General features: G+C 33.7%; 1 protein-coding gene across 2 annotated transcripts in view; it reads right to left on the reverse strand.

The window, feature by feature from the left end:
* AP3B1 (adaptor related protein complex 3 subunit beta 1) overlaps positions 1–19905 on the reverse strand; it is a 244170-nt gene that overhangs the window by 97071 nt on the left and 127194 nt on the right. For both annotated transcript variants that reach the window (XM_028531358.1, XM_036020449.1), the window contains exons 16-18: positions 14083–14269; positions 12980–13110; positions 7759–7867 (exon numbers count right to left, since the gene is read on the reverse strand). In XM_028531358.1, the coding sequence (XP_028387159.1) occupies positions 7759–7867; positions 12980–13110; positions 14083–14269 (427 nt within the window). The remainder of the gene's footprint in view (positions 1–7758; positions 7868–12979; positions 13111–14082; positions 14270–19905) is intronic.

The following is a 19905-nucleotide window of genomic DNA, read 5'->3' on the forward strand; positions in this document are numbered from 1 at the left end:
AAAGGTTAAAGACAAAGAGATAATATTAAAAGCAGCAAGAGAAAAGGAGATAGTTACCTACAAAGGAGTTCCCATAAGACTATCAGCTGATTTCTCCACAAAACTTTGTAGGCCAGAAGTGAGTGGCAAGAAATATTCAAAGTGAGGAAAAGTAAGTATCTATAATCAAGATTACTCTACTCAGCAAAGCTATGACTACAATCAAAAGACATATATAAAGAGCTTCCCAGACAAGAAAAAGCCAAAGTAGTTCATAACCACCAAACCAGTATTATATCCAATATTAAAGGGTCTTCTTAAGAAGAGAAAAAAGGAGAAGATGGGCGACAAGTAGGTGGAAGCCGAGCCCACTTGCTACTGCCCCCAACCCGGATACGCGGCTGACCTTCTGAAAAATAAACTATATATTCAATATAATTTTAGCTGATAATGAAGTTTAGAAGCCAAGAAGTACAGAAGGCACTTCACAACAGGCGGCAGGTGAAGGTAACAGAGGCGGTGCTGCCAGAAGTTAGACGAACCACCCGGGACCATGAGCTGAAAAGAGCCCGAGGAAGATACGGAAAGAGAAGACAGAAGGCAAACACCAAACTGTGCTCACACAATTTCCACCTCATTTTTCTCCAGAATTTGCATTATTTTTTTCTTTTGCATTGCTTTGTAATATTTCTTCTTTTGCTTCAATTGTATTCCAACTAATTCACTATTCTTTGCCTTTTTTATTCTTTATATTTAGATTTTTATATTATTTTTAAATTTTATTTCTATTTCAAATCTCACCTTGTACCCCTCCCTTATATTGTTCCATTTTGCCTTCCTGCCCTGTCTTATTTTTGTTGTAAATTTTTTCCCTTCCACTCTAGGCCTTGTTCCTATTCCTTCCCTATACTATTTCTCCTCCCTCCATCTTCTCAAAATAATTTTTCTTTACTATAGACATCTCGTATTCCCTTTTCTCTTTTGTATAATATTCTTATTATCTTTCTACCTTTATTAATCTTTGCTCAGTTGCTGTTATTAAGCCTGTAGTGGTTTTTCGGCAATTTTCTTTCCTTTGGTTCACTACTTTTTAAATGTTATTTAAAACCTCATATTATACTCTTCCCTTTTCTTACTCCATTTTGCAATCACCCTTCCCTGTTTTACTTATGTTTTAAATGTTATTTTTTCCCTTCCTTTGCCTTGTTTCTATTCCCTACTCTTATTATTTTACTCCCTCTTCCCACTCAAAATCATTTTTCTCTCTTTTAGATATCTCACATTCCATTTTTCCTATCTTACAATATTTTCTCAATCTCTTTCCACCTTTACTAATATTTGCTCAAATGCTGTTGATATTGCTAATGTAATAGGAGGGTATTTTTGCTGGTGTGTGCTTAGTTTCCTAGGTAGTATTGCTTTGTTAACCAGCACCTATACAACTGCATATAAGACAAGGCAGGGGCTGTTACTCCCAGTCAGACAGCTGGAGGGGAGAATCCCATCAATGAATGAGCCATCAATAATCAAAGCCCAAATACAGCAAGAGAGCCCACATAAAATGAATAAAGGGTAACCCTAGAGCATCCAGATCAGGAGATCAAAGAGACTGCATGACTGAGTCCACAGAGCTCCCACCACAGAAGTCCACTCCACAAAGACAGACAAGGCAAAACAGAGCAACCTAAAGCACAGAAACAAACAAAAAGAATTACCTAAAATGGGGAGACAAAAAACTACCCAACTGAAAGGAAATAAGGAATCTCCAGAAAAAAGCAATAAATGAAATTGAAGCAAGCAATCTACCAGACATAGAATTCAAAATAATGGTTATAAGGATGCTCAAGACACTCAGTGAGAACTACAAAGAACTTTATAGGAGTTACAGCAGCATGAAAAAGAACATAGAAACTATGAATAAGAACCAGGAAGAAATGAAGAATACAATATCTGAAGTGAAAAATACACTAGAAGGAATTAAAAACAGGCTAGATGAAGTAGAGGACCAAATCAGCGAGCTGGAAGACAAGGTAGAAAGAAATATCCAGTCAGAGGAACACACGAAAAAAAGGGTCACAAAGAATGATGATAGTTTAAGGGAGGTTTAGGACAATATGAAATGTAACAACATTCACATCATAGGACTATCAAAAGGAGAAGAAAAGGAGCAAGGGATAGAAAACCTTTTGAAAAAATGACAGAAAACTTCCCTAAAATGGTAAGGAAAAAAAGCCATGCAAGTTTGGAAAGCACAGAGGGTCCCAATCAAGAGGAACCCATATGTAAGAAACGTCATAATTAAAATGGCAAATTTTAAGGAAAAAGAATCTTAAAGGCAGCAATGGAAAAACAGCTAGTAACATACAAGGGAACAGCAGCAACAGAGAAACAGCTGGTAACATACAAGGGAGCTCCAATAAGGCTATCAGCTGATTTTTCAACAGAAACACTATAAGCCAGAAAAGACTGGCATGAAATATTCCAAGTAATGGAAAGCAAGGACCAACTCTATCCAGCAAAGGCTCTCATTTAAAATGGAAGGTGAAATAAAGAGCTTCCCAGACAAAAGAAGGCTAAAAGAGTACATTTCCACCAAACCAGCACTGCAAGAGGTGTTATAGGGACTGCTATAAAAATGAGAAGAGAGAGAGACAGAAACACAAGTACAGAAAAAAAATGGCAATGAGTAAGTACCTATCAATAATAACCTTAAATGTATATGGATTAAATACTCCAATCAAAAGACACAGGGCAGCTGAATAAGAAAACATGACCCACATATATGCTGTCTACCAGAGACCCTCTTCAGAACAAAAGATCTACACAGCTTGAAACTGAAGAGATAGAAAAAAATATTCCCAAAAAACAGACATGAAAAGAAACTTGGGGTGCAATACTTACATCAGACAAAATAAACTTCAAAACAAAAGCCATAAAAAGTGACAGAAAAAATCACTACATAATACTTAAGGGAATAGTCCAATGAGAGGATATAACTTTTGTAAACATATGTGCTCCCAACGCAGGGGCACCTAAATATATAAAGAAAATCTTGGAGGACTTCAAGAAAGATACTGACAACAACACAGTCATTGTAGGGGATTTTAACACCCCACTGTCAACAACGGACAGATCTTTCAAACAAAGAATTATTAAGAATATTGTGGTGATGAACAATACTATAGATCAAATGGACTTATATACTGATTCTATATACTGGTTGTATTCTTATACACTGGAGATGTGTGTGTATATGGGTGTGTGTGTGTGTGTGTGTGTATAACCTTTCACCCCAAAGAAGTTAAATATACACTCTTTGCAAATGCCTGTGGAACATTTTCAAAAATAAGCCACATGGCAGGACACAAAATAAGCCTCAACAAACTCAAGAAAACTGAAATCATATCAAGCATGTGCTCAGATCACAATGGATTGGAACTAGAAACCAACTCAATGAAAAAACTCAAAACCATTCAATTACATGGAGACTCAATGACATGTTATTAAATAATGAATAGGTCAACAGTGAGATCAAGGAAGAAATCAAAAGGTATCTGGAAACAAATGAAAATGAACACACAACAGTCCAAAACGTATGGCACACACAACAAAGGCAGTCCTGACAGAGAAGTTCATAGCAATACAGGCCTACCTAAATAAGATATAAAAATCTCAAATGAACAACCTAACCCTACATCTACAAGAACTAGACAAACAACAAGAAAGCCCAGAATGAGCAGAAGAAAGGAAATAATCAAATCAGGGAGGAATTAAATGACACAGAGACTAAAAGAACAATTCAAGGGATCAATAAATCCAGGAACTGGTTCTTTGAAAAGGTAAACAAAATTGACAAACCTTAACCAGACTCATCAAGAAAAAAAGAAAGAAGACCCAAATAAATAAAATCAGAAATGAAAGGGGAGAAGTTACAACCCATACCACAGAAATGCAAGGACTGTAAAAAATTACTATGAAAAACTATATGTCAATAAATTGGACAGCCATGGTAAAATGGACACATTTTTAGAAACACATAATTTTACAAAACTGAATCAAGAAGAAGCAGAAAGCCTGAGGAGACCAATAACAATTAGTGAAATTGAAGCAGTAATCAAAAAACTTCCAGCATACAAAAGCCCTGGACTAGATGGCTTCCCAGGTAAATTTTATTAAACATTTAGGGAAGAGCTAACTTCTATCCTTCTCAAACTATTCTAAAAAATTCAAGAGGAGGGGAGACTCCCAAACTCTTTTTATGAGGTCAGTATCATTCTAATTCCAAAACCAGGTAAAGACACAACAAAGAAAGATAACTATAGGCCATTCATTATCTTTGATTAACATAGATACTAAAATCCTCAACAAAATATTGGCAATCTGGATTCAGAAATACGTTAAGAAGATCATACAGCATGATCAAGAAGGATTCATTCCAGGAATGCAAGGATGGTACAATTGCAAATCAATAAATGTAATACACTATATGAACAAAATGAAGGACAAAAATCACATGATCATATCAATAGATGCTGAAAAAGCATTTGATAAAATCCAGCACCCATTCAGTATAAAAACACTCAGAAAGTGGGAATACAGGGAGCATACCTCATCATAATAAAAGCCATATATGAGAAACCTACGGCCAACATTATATTTAACAGGCAAAAACTAAAAGCTTTCCCCTCAAGGAACAAGACAAGATTGTCTACTTTCACCACTTCTATTCAGCATAGTACTAGAAGTTCTAGCCACAGTGATCAGACAAGAAAAAGAAATAAAAGGCATCCAAATTGGAAAGGAGGAAGTAAAACTGTCATTCGTAGACAACATAATAGGGTACAAAGAAAAACGCTACAGTCTCCACCAAAAAACTAATCAACCTAATAAGTGTACTTGGCATAATAGTGGGATACAAAGTCAATATGCAGAAATCAATGGCATGTATGTACACCAACAATGAAATATCAGAAACAGAAATTATGAAAAAATCCTATTTACTATAGCAACAAGGGACATAAAGTACACAGTAATAAATTTAACCAAGGAGGTAAAATACCTGTACTTGGAAAACTATACAACACTGAAGAGAGAAATTCAGGAAGATACAAATAAATGGAAGCATATACATGGTTCACGGATTGGAAGAATTAACATCATTAAAATGTCCATAGTACCCAAAGCAATCTATAGATTCAATGCAATTCCTATTAAAATACCAATGGCATATTTCACAGAACTAGAACGAATATTTCAAAAATTTATATGTAATCAAAAAATATCTGGAATAGCCTCAACTATCTTGAGAAGAACAAAGTAGGAGGGATCACAATACCTGATATCAAACTACACTACAAGGCCACTATCATCAAAACAGCCTGGTACTGGTATAAGAACAGACACATAGATCAATGGAACAGAACAGATTCCAGAAATAAACCCAAGCCTCTGTGGTCAATTAATATTTGACAAAGGGGCAGGAGCATACAATGGAGTAAAGATGGCCTCTTCAATAAATGATGTTAGGAGAACTGGACTGGTACATGCAAAAAAAAAAAATGAAACAAGGCCACAAACTTTACACCATACACTAGAATAAACTCAAGATGGATAAAAGACTTAAATATAAGTTGTGACAGCATAATGTTGTAAGGGACAACACAGGCAGGAAAATTTCAGATATCCCACATAGCAATATTTTTGCCGATATATCTCCTAGGGCAAGGGAAATAAATGAAAAATAAACAAACGGAACTACATCAAACTAAAAAGCTTCTGCTCAGCTAAAGAAATAATTAGGAAAATGAAAAGGGAACCGACTGTATGGGAGAACATATTTGCCAATGATATCTTGGACAAGAGTCTGATATCCAAAATATATAAAGAATTCATATGACACAATACCAGGAAGACAAACAATCCAACTAAAAAATGGGCAAAGATTCTGAATAGACACTTCTCCAAAGAGGGCATATAGATGGTCCACAGACATATGAAAAGATGCTCAACATCACTAGCTGTCAGAGAGATGCAAATTTAAAACCACAATGCGATACCACCTCACAGCCATTAGAATGGCCATCATTAATAAGTCAATAAACAATAAGTGCTATGAGGATGTGGAAAAAAGGGAACCCTAGTGTATTGCTGGCAGGAATGAGACTGATGTAACCACTGTGGAAAGCAGTATGGAAGATCCTCAAAAAACTAAAACAGAATTGTTTTGACCCAGTGATTCTGCTATTGGGAATATACCCTAAGAACCCCGAAACACCAATTCAAAAGAACTTATGCACCCCTATGTTCACAGTGGCACTATTTACAATAGCCAAGTGCTGGAAACAACCTATTCTCTATCAGTAAATGAGTGGATCAAAAAACTATATTTACACAATTCAATACTACACAACAGAAAGAAAGAAGGAATTCCTACCCTTTGTGACAGCATGGACAAACTAGAAAGTATTTTGCTAAGTGAAATGAGCCAGGCAGTGAAAGATGAATACCATATGATCTCACCTACAAGAAGAATCTATTTATTTTGAGAGAAGAATCTATCAAATTAAACTAACGAATAAAATAGAACCACAAGCACAGAAACATGGAACAGACTGCAAGTAACCAAAGGGGAATGGAGAAGGGAATAATGGTGGAAAAAAAGGGGAAGGCACTAGAAAAAGAAAATGTATGAATGACCCATGGACATGGTGTGGGAACTGACTGTGGAAGCAGGGGTGAGAAGGGCAGAGAAGGGCAAAGGGGAAAAAAATGGGACAACTGTAAAACAACAATAAAAAAAGATTAAAAAAAGAAGAGAAAAAGATAAAAATAGAACACAATGGCAATAACTACCTATCCATCAACAACCAAATCTAAAAACAAAATAAATGAACAAGCAGAACAGACTCTTAGATGCAGATAACAAACCATTTTGATGGTTGCTAAAAGGGAGGAGGTTTAGGCGGATGGGTGAAAAAGGTGAAGGGATTAAGAAGTACAAATAGTTGTTACAGAATAGTCGTGGGGCTGTAACATAAAGCATAGAGAATATAGTCAACAATACCCTAATAACTATGTACAGTGTTGGATGGGCACGATTATCGGGATGATCACTTAGTAATATATACATTGTTCAATCACTGGGGTGTACACTTGAAGTTAATATTGTATGCCAACTGTAACTGAAAAAAATGATTTAAATAGAAGCATCTAACTCTGTGTCTTCATTTATCAGATGTAGAGAGAGGTAAGTGCCGTATTCAATTTACACAGATAAAACCCAGGACTTATAAATCCTTCCAATTTAGCATTATTTTTATTGTATTTGGCTACCCTCAATCTTTTAATTCTTGGTTTCTTTATAATATATAAGGGATTTATTAATTTTAGTTTTATCTCTATACAGGTAGAAATAAGAGTATAAAATGTATAAAGCTACTTTTTTAAAGGCACCACTAAAGGCTTATCAAAAGTAAAATCATGTTTTTCAATACACCGATGACTATAATAGGAAGTGTAGGTTAGAATTCAGAAAGGCATGAGTTTCTTTTCAACTCTATCATTTATTAGCTGTGTCCAAGAGGCAATGACAAATAAGAAGGGACTGGAAATTACTTTGAAAACTAAACAGAGATATGTAAATGAAAGGAATTATTATAATAGCAGAAAGTTTTTAAAAACTCACTTATTGAATATTATGTACTAGGTCTTACTGTTTTGTTGGAGGTACAGCATGGAAACTACAGTGAATAATGTTTTTTAACAAATTATAAAACCCACCACTGTCACTGCTGCTGTCAGAAGAGTCCTCTTCCTCCTCAGATTCAGAATAAAATTTCTTAGGAGGATTCTCTTTCTTTGCTTTTCCTGATGGTGTCCTTTCTTTTGCCTGTTTAAGAAAAAGTAAAAATGGAAATATAAAGGAATTCTCATTGACGATTCAGTCTTCTGGCAAACTCAATCATTCCGAATACACTGTGAACTCAGAAGGAAGTTTAAGGCCTCAGCAGAGAAGGTAACCGTGGCAAGTCCTGGCATTAAGGCTGGTTCCCTTTGCCTCTGAATAGAGGACCACAAACTCTCAGGGCTCATAACATGTTAAACCAACAACCTCATTTTTACATACAATTTTAAACACTTTTATATTTGTTGGTCTACAGAAGATTTAAACTAAAGTCTTGAAGAGATGAGGGCAATTAGAGGTAGACACAATAACAGCAAGAAGAAATGCAAGTTCACAGCTTGATATTGATGTAAGAGAAAAACAATGAAAATATTTACCGTAGGCAATAAATAGCCCTAACCTTCTCAACAGTCTAAATCCTGGAGTGATCCTTGATTTCTCTCCTTCCCTCATTTCCTAAACATATAATCAATCAAGCCACCTTGTTCCCTTAACACCTTGGTCAGAGCCATCTCTCTCCCCCGGATTACTGCTAACTGGTTATCTCACCTCTAACCCCACTCCCAGTTTGCTCAACACAGAAGCTAGAATAATTCTAGTAAAATCTAAGTCTGACTATATTATTGACTACATTCCCTATATTGTACTGTACATCCCCATGACTATTTAATCCATTCATCTTTTAATAACGTTGTATGATATCAGGTAGGTACTAGAATTATTCGGGTACCACTTCACAAAATTATGTAATTGTCTAACTACTATTCTGTATACCTGAAACTAATATATAATAATAATATTAATTGTAATAAAATAATAAATTGTAAAAAATTTTAAAAAAATTTTAAACCGTAAAGTACAATCAAGCCCAGTTGGTTTGAAACCCTGCAACAGATCCCCATTTCAGTCAGAGAAAAAACCCAGGTCCTTGGAACAGTCTGCATGGCCCTACATGCCCATGCCAAACCTCCTTCTGCTGCACTCCCTGCTGCCTACTCTGTTCCAGCCACTGTTCCTTCAAACACCCCAGGTAAGCACCCATCTTAGGGACTTTGTCCCAGCTGTTCCCACTTCCAATCTCTCCCCCGGGTAACTCCCTCACTTCCATCACATCTTTGCACCAATGTCATCTCCAGAAGGACCATTCTATTTAAAATTCCAACCTCCCATACTTTGCTCTCATCTTTTTTCTTCCATTACAGAACTTCTTACTTTCTAATATCCTATACTATTTATATATTAACTTTTATTGTTAGTTTATGGCTGTGAGAATGTCAGCTTTTGGAGAACAAGGATTTTTGGACATTTTATACACAGATATCTGGCACAGTAATTATTAGTTTTTGAATAGCCCTTTAAAAACTCTAATACAGTATATTATAGTAAAATAAACCATTTTTTAAAAGATTTTATTTATTTATTTTTAGAGAGGGAGAGAGACAGAGAGAGAAACATCAATGTGCGGTAGCTGGGGGTCATGGCCTGCAACCCAGGCATGTACCCTGACTGGGAATCGAACCTGCAACACTTTGGTTCGCAGCCCATGCTCAATCCACTGAGCTACGCCAGCCAGGGCTTAAAATAAACTATTTTCATAATTGTGACCTTCATTCATCAAGAAAAATTAAACCAAAGTTCATATACTCTCTTTTAAAGGACAGGGAAATGCCTATTTTTTAAAAGGTCAAAATGGTTAATACTCATAAATGTATCACACTTTTAACTGAATTTCTACTATGTGCTAGTTTGCTAGAGTATACATTCTATTGGAAGGGAATTTACAGCGTAACAAAGCTTCTTATTCAAGAACACTGGATGCACAGTAGAATCATGTAAGAAAATTTTTAAAAATATTTAAACAATAAAAATACTAATGCTAAAAAAGCTAATGCCTGAGATTTACCTCCTAAGATTCTGACTTAATTGGTCTGGTGCAAGTCTGATACAGGTTTATTTTGTGTAAAGATCTCCACTGAAAATCACTGATCTTACAGAACTTAAGGGCTTAAGATATGCTTCATAATAACAAGATAAGCTTCAGTAACTTAGAAAAATTACTATATGGACAATTATAGAAAGACAAGTAAAAATTACTCAAACATATGTGAATAAGATATATAATATCAGTAATACTGCTTTCTTTCTATATATTTAAAATGCTCTGTACTTCAAATATGAATATAGTATTCTAAGAACAAAATTTTCCTGTATTTAGTAAACAAGTTCTTACTTTTCTTAAATCCAAAAAATAATTTTCTGAAGTCTTATAAAAAGTGTATCAGGTCAATTTACAAGAAAAAATTACTTAGACTATGGCTTTCAGGAAGGCTAAACCAACAAATAAAGGAAATCAGGCTTCTGTGTTTAAAGGGCAAATTGACATAGTTATCAACTATCTCTTCATGGAGTATTAAACAATATATTTTAATTTTTGTTATGATCTTTAAAGACTATGACAATCATATTACTCTAAGCAAAAGAAACAACACAGAAAAAAGAATAGAGAGGTATTAATTTTATAGTTCCTATGAGGGGTAAAATATTGATAATAGAAGTGTTTATAAAGCAAAATACCCTTGATATGCAAAAGAGTCTTTCTGTAATGGAAGGGAAAAAGATTTTCTAGAACTAAGCAAAAAGAATAAAAATTCTAATGGCTCTTCAAAACTTACTGGTATCAAAATATGCAGACATTATATCCGATACCCTAGAAATGGTAGTATATAATTCAAAGTGACTTTCAGTGTCAGTATGACTAGGTTCTCTGTTGTTTTAATTAAAATATCAGATTATCTAAACCTAGGCCATTTTTCTTACTAAGTTATATTTCACAGTATCAATATGTGATCCTATAAGATCTCTTTATAGTAAAACTAGGATAACACAATGTATTATATGCATAAAATATATTGATGTGACTTTGGATGGGTGTGAAGTAGAGTGAAAGGCAAGAAAGACATTTTGCATTGTTACAGTTGTATCTGATATTTTTATATTTAATTGTATCTTTTACAGTATAATTTTAAGCCAATATATCCAGAGACAGGTTGAAAATGTTTTCTGCATGGCATCAATGGATAGTAAAAGTTTTCTTCAACCAGACTGTATAATTATTCTCCATGAATAAGTTAGCAATTATTAATTTCCAGAATGTAGTCAGCAAAATGAAAAAGAAATCAATTTGTTGCTGTTGAACTGGGCAGGTGAAATGAACATAAGAAAATAGGTTATTTAAGTACTGTCCCTGTAAGGTAGTTAATGCTTAGAAGAGCACATGAAAATGGAATAAGCCATCCAACCAACCAATCTATCAGCCAAAATAAGGATACTGCTGAGACCAAATTAAACTGCATAGCATTGTTATCCATTTCTGGGAAGATAAACTATTTTTATTTTTATTTTTTTGGTGAAACGGGATGGCAAGGAGGAGGGAGGAGTGGAAGTAAAGAAGAAAATAAATAAATGGTCCTACTTCAGCCTAAAAATTACATAACCAATAATCAAAAAGGATAGAACCATAAAACAACAAGCAGGCATAACAAATTAACAGAGAACGTATATGTGTGGAAAGAATCATAACAAAAACCATTCTCTTATATTCTAACATCTGACCAAAAGTAGCACAAATAAGCCAATCTTTTTGTAGAGTGCTTAAGAATATGTAGATTTGAGTGAAAATCAGCATACTTAATTGCGAGGAATATACATGCAATTAATTTTAATAAGATTACATTTTTAAAAATCATCTCTAAATACAATTTGTCACAACATGAAAATGATGATGCTAGGTACTAAAGGTAGTACAGATCTGCAAATAAGCTTGCGCTTCCTCTCCTCTCTTCATATTATATAATACTAAAATAATAGTAAGAGCATGGACAATGGGCTCTTGACGGATCTGGGTTGAAATCTCAGTTGCTTCATTTACTAGTTTGTGAACTTGGGCACTTTACTTAGGCTCTCTGAACCTCAGTTTACTCATCTGCAAAATGGGAACCACAATAATCAACACTTAAAAATCATTATGTAGTTTCATAAAAACAATGTTCATAAAACATTATCAATGTACACTGCCTGTGTTTGCTAAGTGTAGCCATTATTGTTTATTATTGCTTCTGGCCATGCTCCAACACCGGAGTTAAGTCTGAATAGTTAAGAGAATCATATTTCTCAAAAGGATTAAATTACATGACTATGCCCATTATAGAAATTCTGATTAAAGTAATAAAGATTTTTTTCCCATTGCATATGATAAGTTAATAGGAAAGAAGGTTAACTGACTTTCCTATAAGCATTAGTAGTAAAGAACTCTGGTTATCTGAATCCTTGTTTAATATAACTTCTTTACCAGAAAAGCATCCAGAATGTAGTAACTAATTGTGCTTTTTATTAATTCTACTTTAAAAAGACTTAGGCATATTTCATATAATCAAATCTCTAAAGACAATAAGAATATCCTCTATTTTTCTTGTTTATATAAGAAAGAGAAATAAATATATTAGGAAATAAATAATATATTAGGAAATGAAGTTAAAAATAGCCAGCATTTTTTAAAGCTCCAGGAAAAGATTATTTATATAGAAGGGTTTTTTTCCTAATGTGAAAGCAACATATTATTTATTTTAACTTTGACCTTGTCTAAGGACATGTTTGGTACACAGTGCTCCCTATTTATGTTTAGGCTTCACTTAAAATATGTTCATCAGAAGATCCAGAACACTTTGTATAGTTTCTCTAGAAGAGAACAGCAAAAATTATTTAGAAAAACATTGGCAGGAAGCTTACAAATCTCTAAATAAAATAGAAAAAGCTCAATCCAATGAAACTAAGTATCTTAGAAATTGAATCTACGAAGCTACAAATGCAGTACCACATGTGGGTAGCACTGATGCAGAGAATTCAATTCTCTATTTCCTTGGAGAAAAGAACAGCACATGTACAATGACGTAAGAATACTACAATTTTTAGTTCCCATAATAGTGAGATGTATCTAACACATAACACTTAAAAATACCAGGGCAATACCTCTAAAAAAGCTTTTATGCAAAATGACCATCCTGCTGCTTGACAAAATTAATTACAGAAAGATCAACTTACCAACTCTATTACTTCTACATTTCGAACTGATGGGTCAGGTGCCACCTCTGGCCAATCAGATAATTCCAGGTACCCATTGGCTTTAGTGTTGAGAATGTGAGATAACGTACCAAGCTGGAAATGATCCCTATCTATTAAAATACAGGAAAATAGAAAATAAACAATATGAGCTATATGTAAGACTGAACAATCCTAATCAGAACTCAAGGTAATTGGCATATTACCTCAAATGTCAAGAAATAAATATAAACTAGGAAGCTCTTCATAGGTCAAAAAACTGATTTCAGTCCATAGATTATAATAATCTTCCCCATAATGGTCAATAAAAAAGCTAATCAGTCAGTGTGTTTAGAGGTGTTGCTCTGAAATGTAGCTTCTCTAAAAATTACTTTACTGTGAATATTAAGAATGACAGCACAGTTAAACAATCCATATACATGCCTCGGCAAAAACACATCCAGAATTTTAATAGTTTTTCTATGAAACTAAACTGCTTTTTATCACTTTACAAGAATTAAATAAGAGACAAAATGAAAACCAAGGTACATAATCATCTGATTCCAACTATAATGGCTACTCGTGAAAATGATCAATCAATTTACTTTTTTAAAAGCTGGGAAAAAAATAAGTCAACTTCTACCTTTGAAAAACAAATTTAAATATACAAAAACACTTTTATGAAATAATTATCTCTAAAAAAGTTTGTGTTAGTGTACATAAAATATTTAATTAGTAACAACTAATAAGATGAATTATATTCCTTATTAAATAAAACTATTTAAAATAATAATGAAGCCAATGTCACAAGAACAATACACCTTTTATCTATTGTTCAGTTAAACTGCTTAGTAAGGATAAAAATGAAATCAGAAGATTGAAATTATTTAGGTAAGTAAGGTCTATAAAATATAAACTTTAACTAATATAAAGCTTGCTCTGGAGAACACATGAATGAATAGCAAGCATACTGTTTTTAAATATTTATATATGCACATCATTTATATTTCCTAAGAGATAAATTTTAAACACATTAGAAATGGAATATATTGTCACATTTTTTATGTAACATCTATTGTGCAGTTATATTCTAATAATAATAATACCTTTAAAAGGAGACTCAAGCACTGGTGCAGGTTTTTGTGCTAGGAATATTTTTTTGGCATATTTACTTAAAGCTCCACTCTTCTCATTCGGAACAATAAGCTGCCTAATAAATCTTGTACGGTCTCTGATGTCGTAGTTTTGATCATACTTGCCGAGATTTAATATGTACTGGGTAAGCAATTTTGTCTGTTGGAAAAAAACAGAACAAGATGAGAATACAGTTATTTATGATTATTGATAACTCTGGATAAACATATTTAAAGAGATAATAAAAATGAATGGTTATGTCAAACAAATGTTGTTCCATAGGGAATATGCATTTCTAACGCTGCAAATGGAATTTTGAAGCCAAAGCACATGTCCTCTTCAGTACTGGGGAGGTGAATGCTGAGTACTGAGAAGCAGCCATGTGCTAGATTATTAAACTGCTGAAGTGGAAAGAAAGGCATCATTAAAAAAATAATCATATATGGCAAACCCGCTGAAGGGTCTACGTGAGAATAATGAATGTGGAAATACAACTAAAAACATGGCACTCAAAACTTAATCGGAAAAATATGCAGGACATCAAAACATCAGAGAGTATTAGGGGCTGGCAAACTGCTTCTCCTGAGGTGTGTTTTATGAAGAGATACTGTCCCTGGCATAAGCAGTGTCTGCACTCTGACTGCACTCAGTTACTTTACCCTGAATTATGACCCATTAAAGCAGACACATGAATCACTGAACTGGATTACTGCAAATTATTTGCAGTGCATTTAGCTGTTACTTTTTCATAAAAGCAAGCTGCTGATGCCCTCTAAAAACTAGGATAAAAGACTCCTTCCATTTTTTTCCCCATGCTGCTTATAGCCGCTAGTAATATTGGTCATTTATTTATTTATGTAAGGGAACAACTTATTATAGTAGCTTTTTCACTGTAATAAGATTTCCTAAGTCAATTTGTGAATGTACTACATTAACATACATTGAGATTTTAATATTAAATCAAAATTGAAATGTTAACTAAATAGCTTTGTATTTTAGACTCATTATTTTGTTGAAAAAGCACAGTTTAATTTAGAAGGTTACGCACATGCAATCGCAATGTAAATTATACAGAATCCATAATATATGGAAAAGTAAACGTCTACATTAGAACATTTTATAGACATTAGAAACAAACAATAAGTAAATAAATAAATACATAAAATCATGTCAGGCAAAGACAATTCTAGAACAGTAAGTCAAAGTATAGGAATGGTGTGGTAAACTCGTACAATAATAATTGTACAACTGATTGTTTGTTTCTCTACAAACAACTGATTTGTAGAGAAAGCAACCTTCTTTCAGTAACAATGTATTTAAAAAGCACTAACCTGGTGTTAATAAAGTAGAAGTATAAAAAATACTAAAGAAAATGTTGATAGAGCTATTCTGAATGGTTAACAGCTGCTATTCACTAATTACTAGACCATGTGTGTTCAACTACAGATGAGAATAATTCTATGATTCTATAATTCTAAAATTCTATGATTTTTAAATAATTAACAAATATTCAGCAAGTGAGGACTATAGTTCAAAAGGAAATACATTATTCTAGACAATATAATTGACTTGCTGGGATAACTAGGGAAAACTAACCATTAGTTTTCTTGAATATAGAATAAGAATTTATAACCAGGTTACTCTAAAGTCCATTTGAGTGCTGAGATTTAGAATGTGCAACCAAAGTAAATCAGAGAAAGAAAAGAAGTGTGTTCACTGCAACGATGTTTTTTCAAGCTAGTAGAGTCATACATTTTGCTTATATTTCCTATCCCTGAAATTAACTTTTAGGAAATTAAACTATTTCAATGCATTAACAGACACAATTACTGAGAGTAAAATAGGGAATTTGAAGTAGTTAAAATTATATTATTCAAAACATTATATATTTATTGACTGTAAAACTTAATTTATTATACTGGTAGGCTTGTAAAATAGCTTTATTAAAATGCATTTTCTTAAATAAAATTTATTTCTATAGGATAAAAACATATCCATGTACAATGATGCATTAAAAATATAAGCAGAATAATTATTCATTACACACTCACATACTTTCCTCACTGTACGAGTATTCGTCCCTAATATTAAGTCATTGGTATTTCCCTGAAGAATGTGTTTTTATATGGTCATATTATTTTGAAGTTTAGCAGTACTATGAGTACCTACTATCTTCAAAATTGAATTTTATGATCAATAATTATGACACTGTTGACATTTTCAACTTACTCTTCTCTATAAACCATATTTTTATAGGAGAAAACATCCTCTATAGTATTAGACACTCTGATAAGTTCACAGAAAATTCTGTTGAATGAAAGATATTCTCAATGCTTTTTTTAGTGTTGAAATTTATAATAAATATTTCAAGACCAAATATTTAACTTTTCCCCTCCCATTCAATAAAACTTTTTAAATAATTATTTTTATGAGAAATAACTTTTAAATAATTTTCCATTTAAGCTTTTAAAATAAATCACCAAATTTAGATACTACAAAATCAATTGCCTTCTCAATGTCATTTCATTTTAATACAAAACAGAAACTTATCCAGTTAAGCTCTGGCTGGTGTGGCTCAGTGGACTGAGTGCCAGCCTATAAACTGAAAGGTCACCAGTTTGATTCCCAGTCAGGGCACATGGCTGGTTGCAGACCACGTGCCCAGTTGGGGGCGTGCAAGAGGCAACTGAGTGATGTATCCCTTGCACATGGATGTTTCTCTCCCTCTCCTTCTCCCTTCCCCTCTCTAAATATAAACAAATAAAATCTAAAACCCAAACTTATCTAATTAGAAACAGAAGCTCCATCAAAAGGCTTCACACTAGTTGAATAGCTGAGATACTGCAAATGAGAGAACTCCTAAAAGAAATCTTGCTCTCTCACCACTTAATATGTTCAGTTCTTCCCTTGTTTTGTTTGTTTGTTTGTTTGTTTGTTTAATCCTCACCGGAGGATATGTTTATTGATTTTAAAGACAGAGGGAGGGAAAAAGAGAAAGAAATCAGTTGGTTGCCTCCCATACATGACTGTACATGACTGGATCTCACTGGGGACTGAACTGCAACCCCAGGAACTGAACCCGCAACCTTTTAGTGTACAGGATGAGCTCCAACCTAGTCACCCAGCCAGGGCTGTGCTTCTCTTGTTTTTGTAGAGATACATTTCAATGTCTTCCTGTTTGCAAGATTTGTTTCCAATAACTGCTATTTGCTAACATTTGCAAAAACAGAAGGTTCTGACACTATATTTGGTGAACACTTGAAAGATTTCCAAATAATTCTGAACAAAAATCTAACCAAAATAGTACAAAAGTTTCTTTTACTCAACCCCCATCCCCCAAACAAAAGCCAATATAGGTCAATTTACAAAGCAGCTTTTCACAAAATCACATTTCTAAAATCCCATTGGTAACACAGAGCAAAGAGAGTTGCACACCGGAGGGTGTGTTGTCTGGCTGAAGCATGTTTTGTCAACATTTGCTTCATCGGGGTAATTCTATAGTTCAGTTAAACTATACATATCAAATACCAGTAAATTTGACCATTACAGTTTTACTTCAATTGGCAGAACAAGCAGATTTTGCTTGCATGCACCACAACCAATTCCCCAAATATTTCTGCTCCATAGTTTTCTTAATAAGAACATTGATTTTTACCATGACAACCGCCTTTTGGAAAAAGCAAGTAGTTTTATTTTCCATGTTGGGCTTTTAACTCACAATAGCATTTACAGCATTTCTGACAGAATAAACTTAAAAAGCTTTACTTCGATTCCACTTATTACACTGAGAGAACAAATGCACAAAGGCTTTGAGTGAAAAAAGTCAAACTATTGTTGGAATTAATTGATTTTCTATTTAAAAAGCTGCATTGTTTAGGGTCCTTTTTCTGCTAATGGAGCCAATACATAAATTATTGCTTCATTTTCTTAAAGATTTTAAATTTATTTTTCTATTTTTAGAGGGGAAGAGAGGGAGAGAAACATCAATGTGTGGTTGCCTCTCGTGCACCCTCTGCTGGGAACCTGGACTACAACCCAGGCATGTGCCCTGACTGGGAATTGAACTGGTGACCCTTTGGTTCATAGGCTGGTGCTTAATCCACTGAACCATACCATATTGGTTTGTTTTTTCATATGTGAAAACTAAAACTTGAAATAAAAATTGAACAAAATTAATTTTAAAAAGTTATTTGATCTAAGTGAGATCATGGTTTACAAAAACACAGATGTAAACATCTGCACCTGTATATATTTGTCATCTTGAGACATAATCTTTTCAAATAACTCCTAACTTTTTAAATAGATGCTGATATTTTTTTTAGCAGATCTATCATGTTTTCTGGTTGCTGTGTGGCCTGTGTTATCACTATAATTCTAATGGTAGATGGTAAATGTTGATAAACATTTCGTACATGTTAAGTATTCAAAGAGAAATCAGTACTTCATTCTTCATTAAATATACACTTTAATTTTTAACAATTCAATGTTGCTGGGTTTGCAATAAAATAAAGAAAAAAATCCTGCCAAATAATAAATAGGTTTTAGATTTATGCTACACAACGATACCAACACTACTGCAGGGAGAGTGCTCGACCATGTCTTAAATGATCTAGAGCAGGACTCTTCTCTCTCTATGTCCTGTACCTATTTCTCCAAACCAAACCTGTAACTTCCCACATGTTCCTCTGACCCCATCCACCAACAGCTGGGAGCTTCATGCTTCACACAGGCCATGGCCCATTGCCAGCGGATGAAAACACTTAAAGTTTAAGTCTTAAACACTTTATCTCACCAAAACAGGAAAAGCAAAAGATTTCACTTTTCCTTCTTGCCTTCTCAGGGAATGCTTCATTTTATCAGCACACATCCTTCGTGCTGCTCTAAAAGAGAGAAGTTTGTCATGATGCATCTCAAAAAGGTTGAAAAATGAAAGAAAGTGTTGCCAATTTAGATGTTTCACATACTAAAATGAAACCTCATCACTACACTGTGTCTTACATGCCACTAGATAAAAAAACCACGGTAGATGTTACAAGTACATGTGGTGGTCTACAACTTACTATCTTAATTTAGTGTAACTATTAATGATAGTACTTCACAAAAAATGAGAAATTTGGGACAAATCCTACAGTGAATGGGATATGGAGACAACAGTCTTAAATTCAATCTGCCCTGAACAGCAGTTACAGAGAAAGTAGACAGTTCTCAACTAGACAATCATAGCATTTGAATATGACCAAGGCCCAATCCAAAACCAAATCAGACATTACACAGTACTTTTAAATAGGTTATATTCATAAAATTATACAAGGTAACCTCAAAATAATATAATATACCCTCAAAACCAGAAATATTCAACATCTTATATATAGCTGTTGATTAAGTTTTTATTACAGATTAATTTTTCTGCTTAGATCTAAGGAATCATAACTGGTACCAACTAGTAATTAATGCAAAAGCTTGTAAGTAGCAAAACAGGATACAGAACCACACATCCCACATGAGAGCCTGTACTCTGGTCACTCCATTCCTCCCAGGAATTGACATCAAATAGTTCTATGTTAGCTACCACGCAGACCTAAGCTGCTTTCCAAACACAAATTTCCATCTGAAAGAGCCCAGAGTCAGAAAATTAAAGAAGCTAACAGAAGTTTGCCTAAAGAGTCTTAATATAATGTGACAGAGTTGAGAAACAAAACTACAAGAAGCAGCCCTATATCTGTACACACTATGAAAATATCAAAATATTAGAGAATATATAAATACTTAAGATAGACAAGATGTTGAGTTTTCAG

This window comes from Phyllostomus discolor, chromosome 3 (assembly GCF_004126475.2).
Source record: "Phyllostomus discolor isolate MPI-MPIP mPhyDis1 chromosome 3, mPhyDis1.pri.v3, whole genome shotgun sequence".
Classification (NCBI taxonomy): Eukaryota; Metazoa; Chordata; class Mammalia; order Chiroptera; family Phyllostomidae; genus Phyllostomus; species Phyllostomus discolor.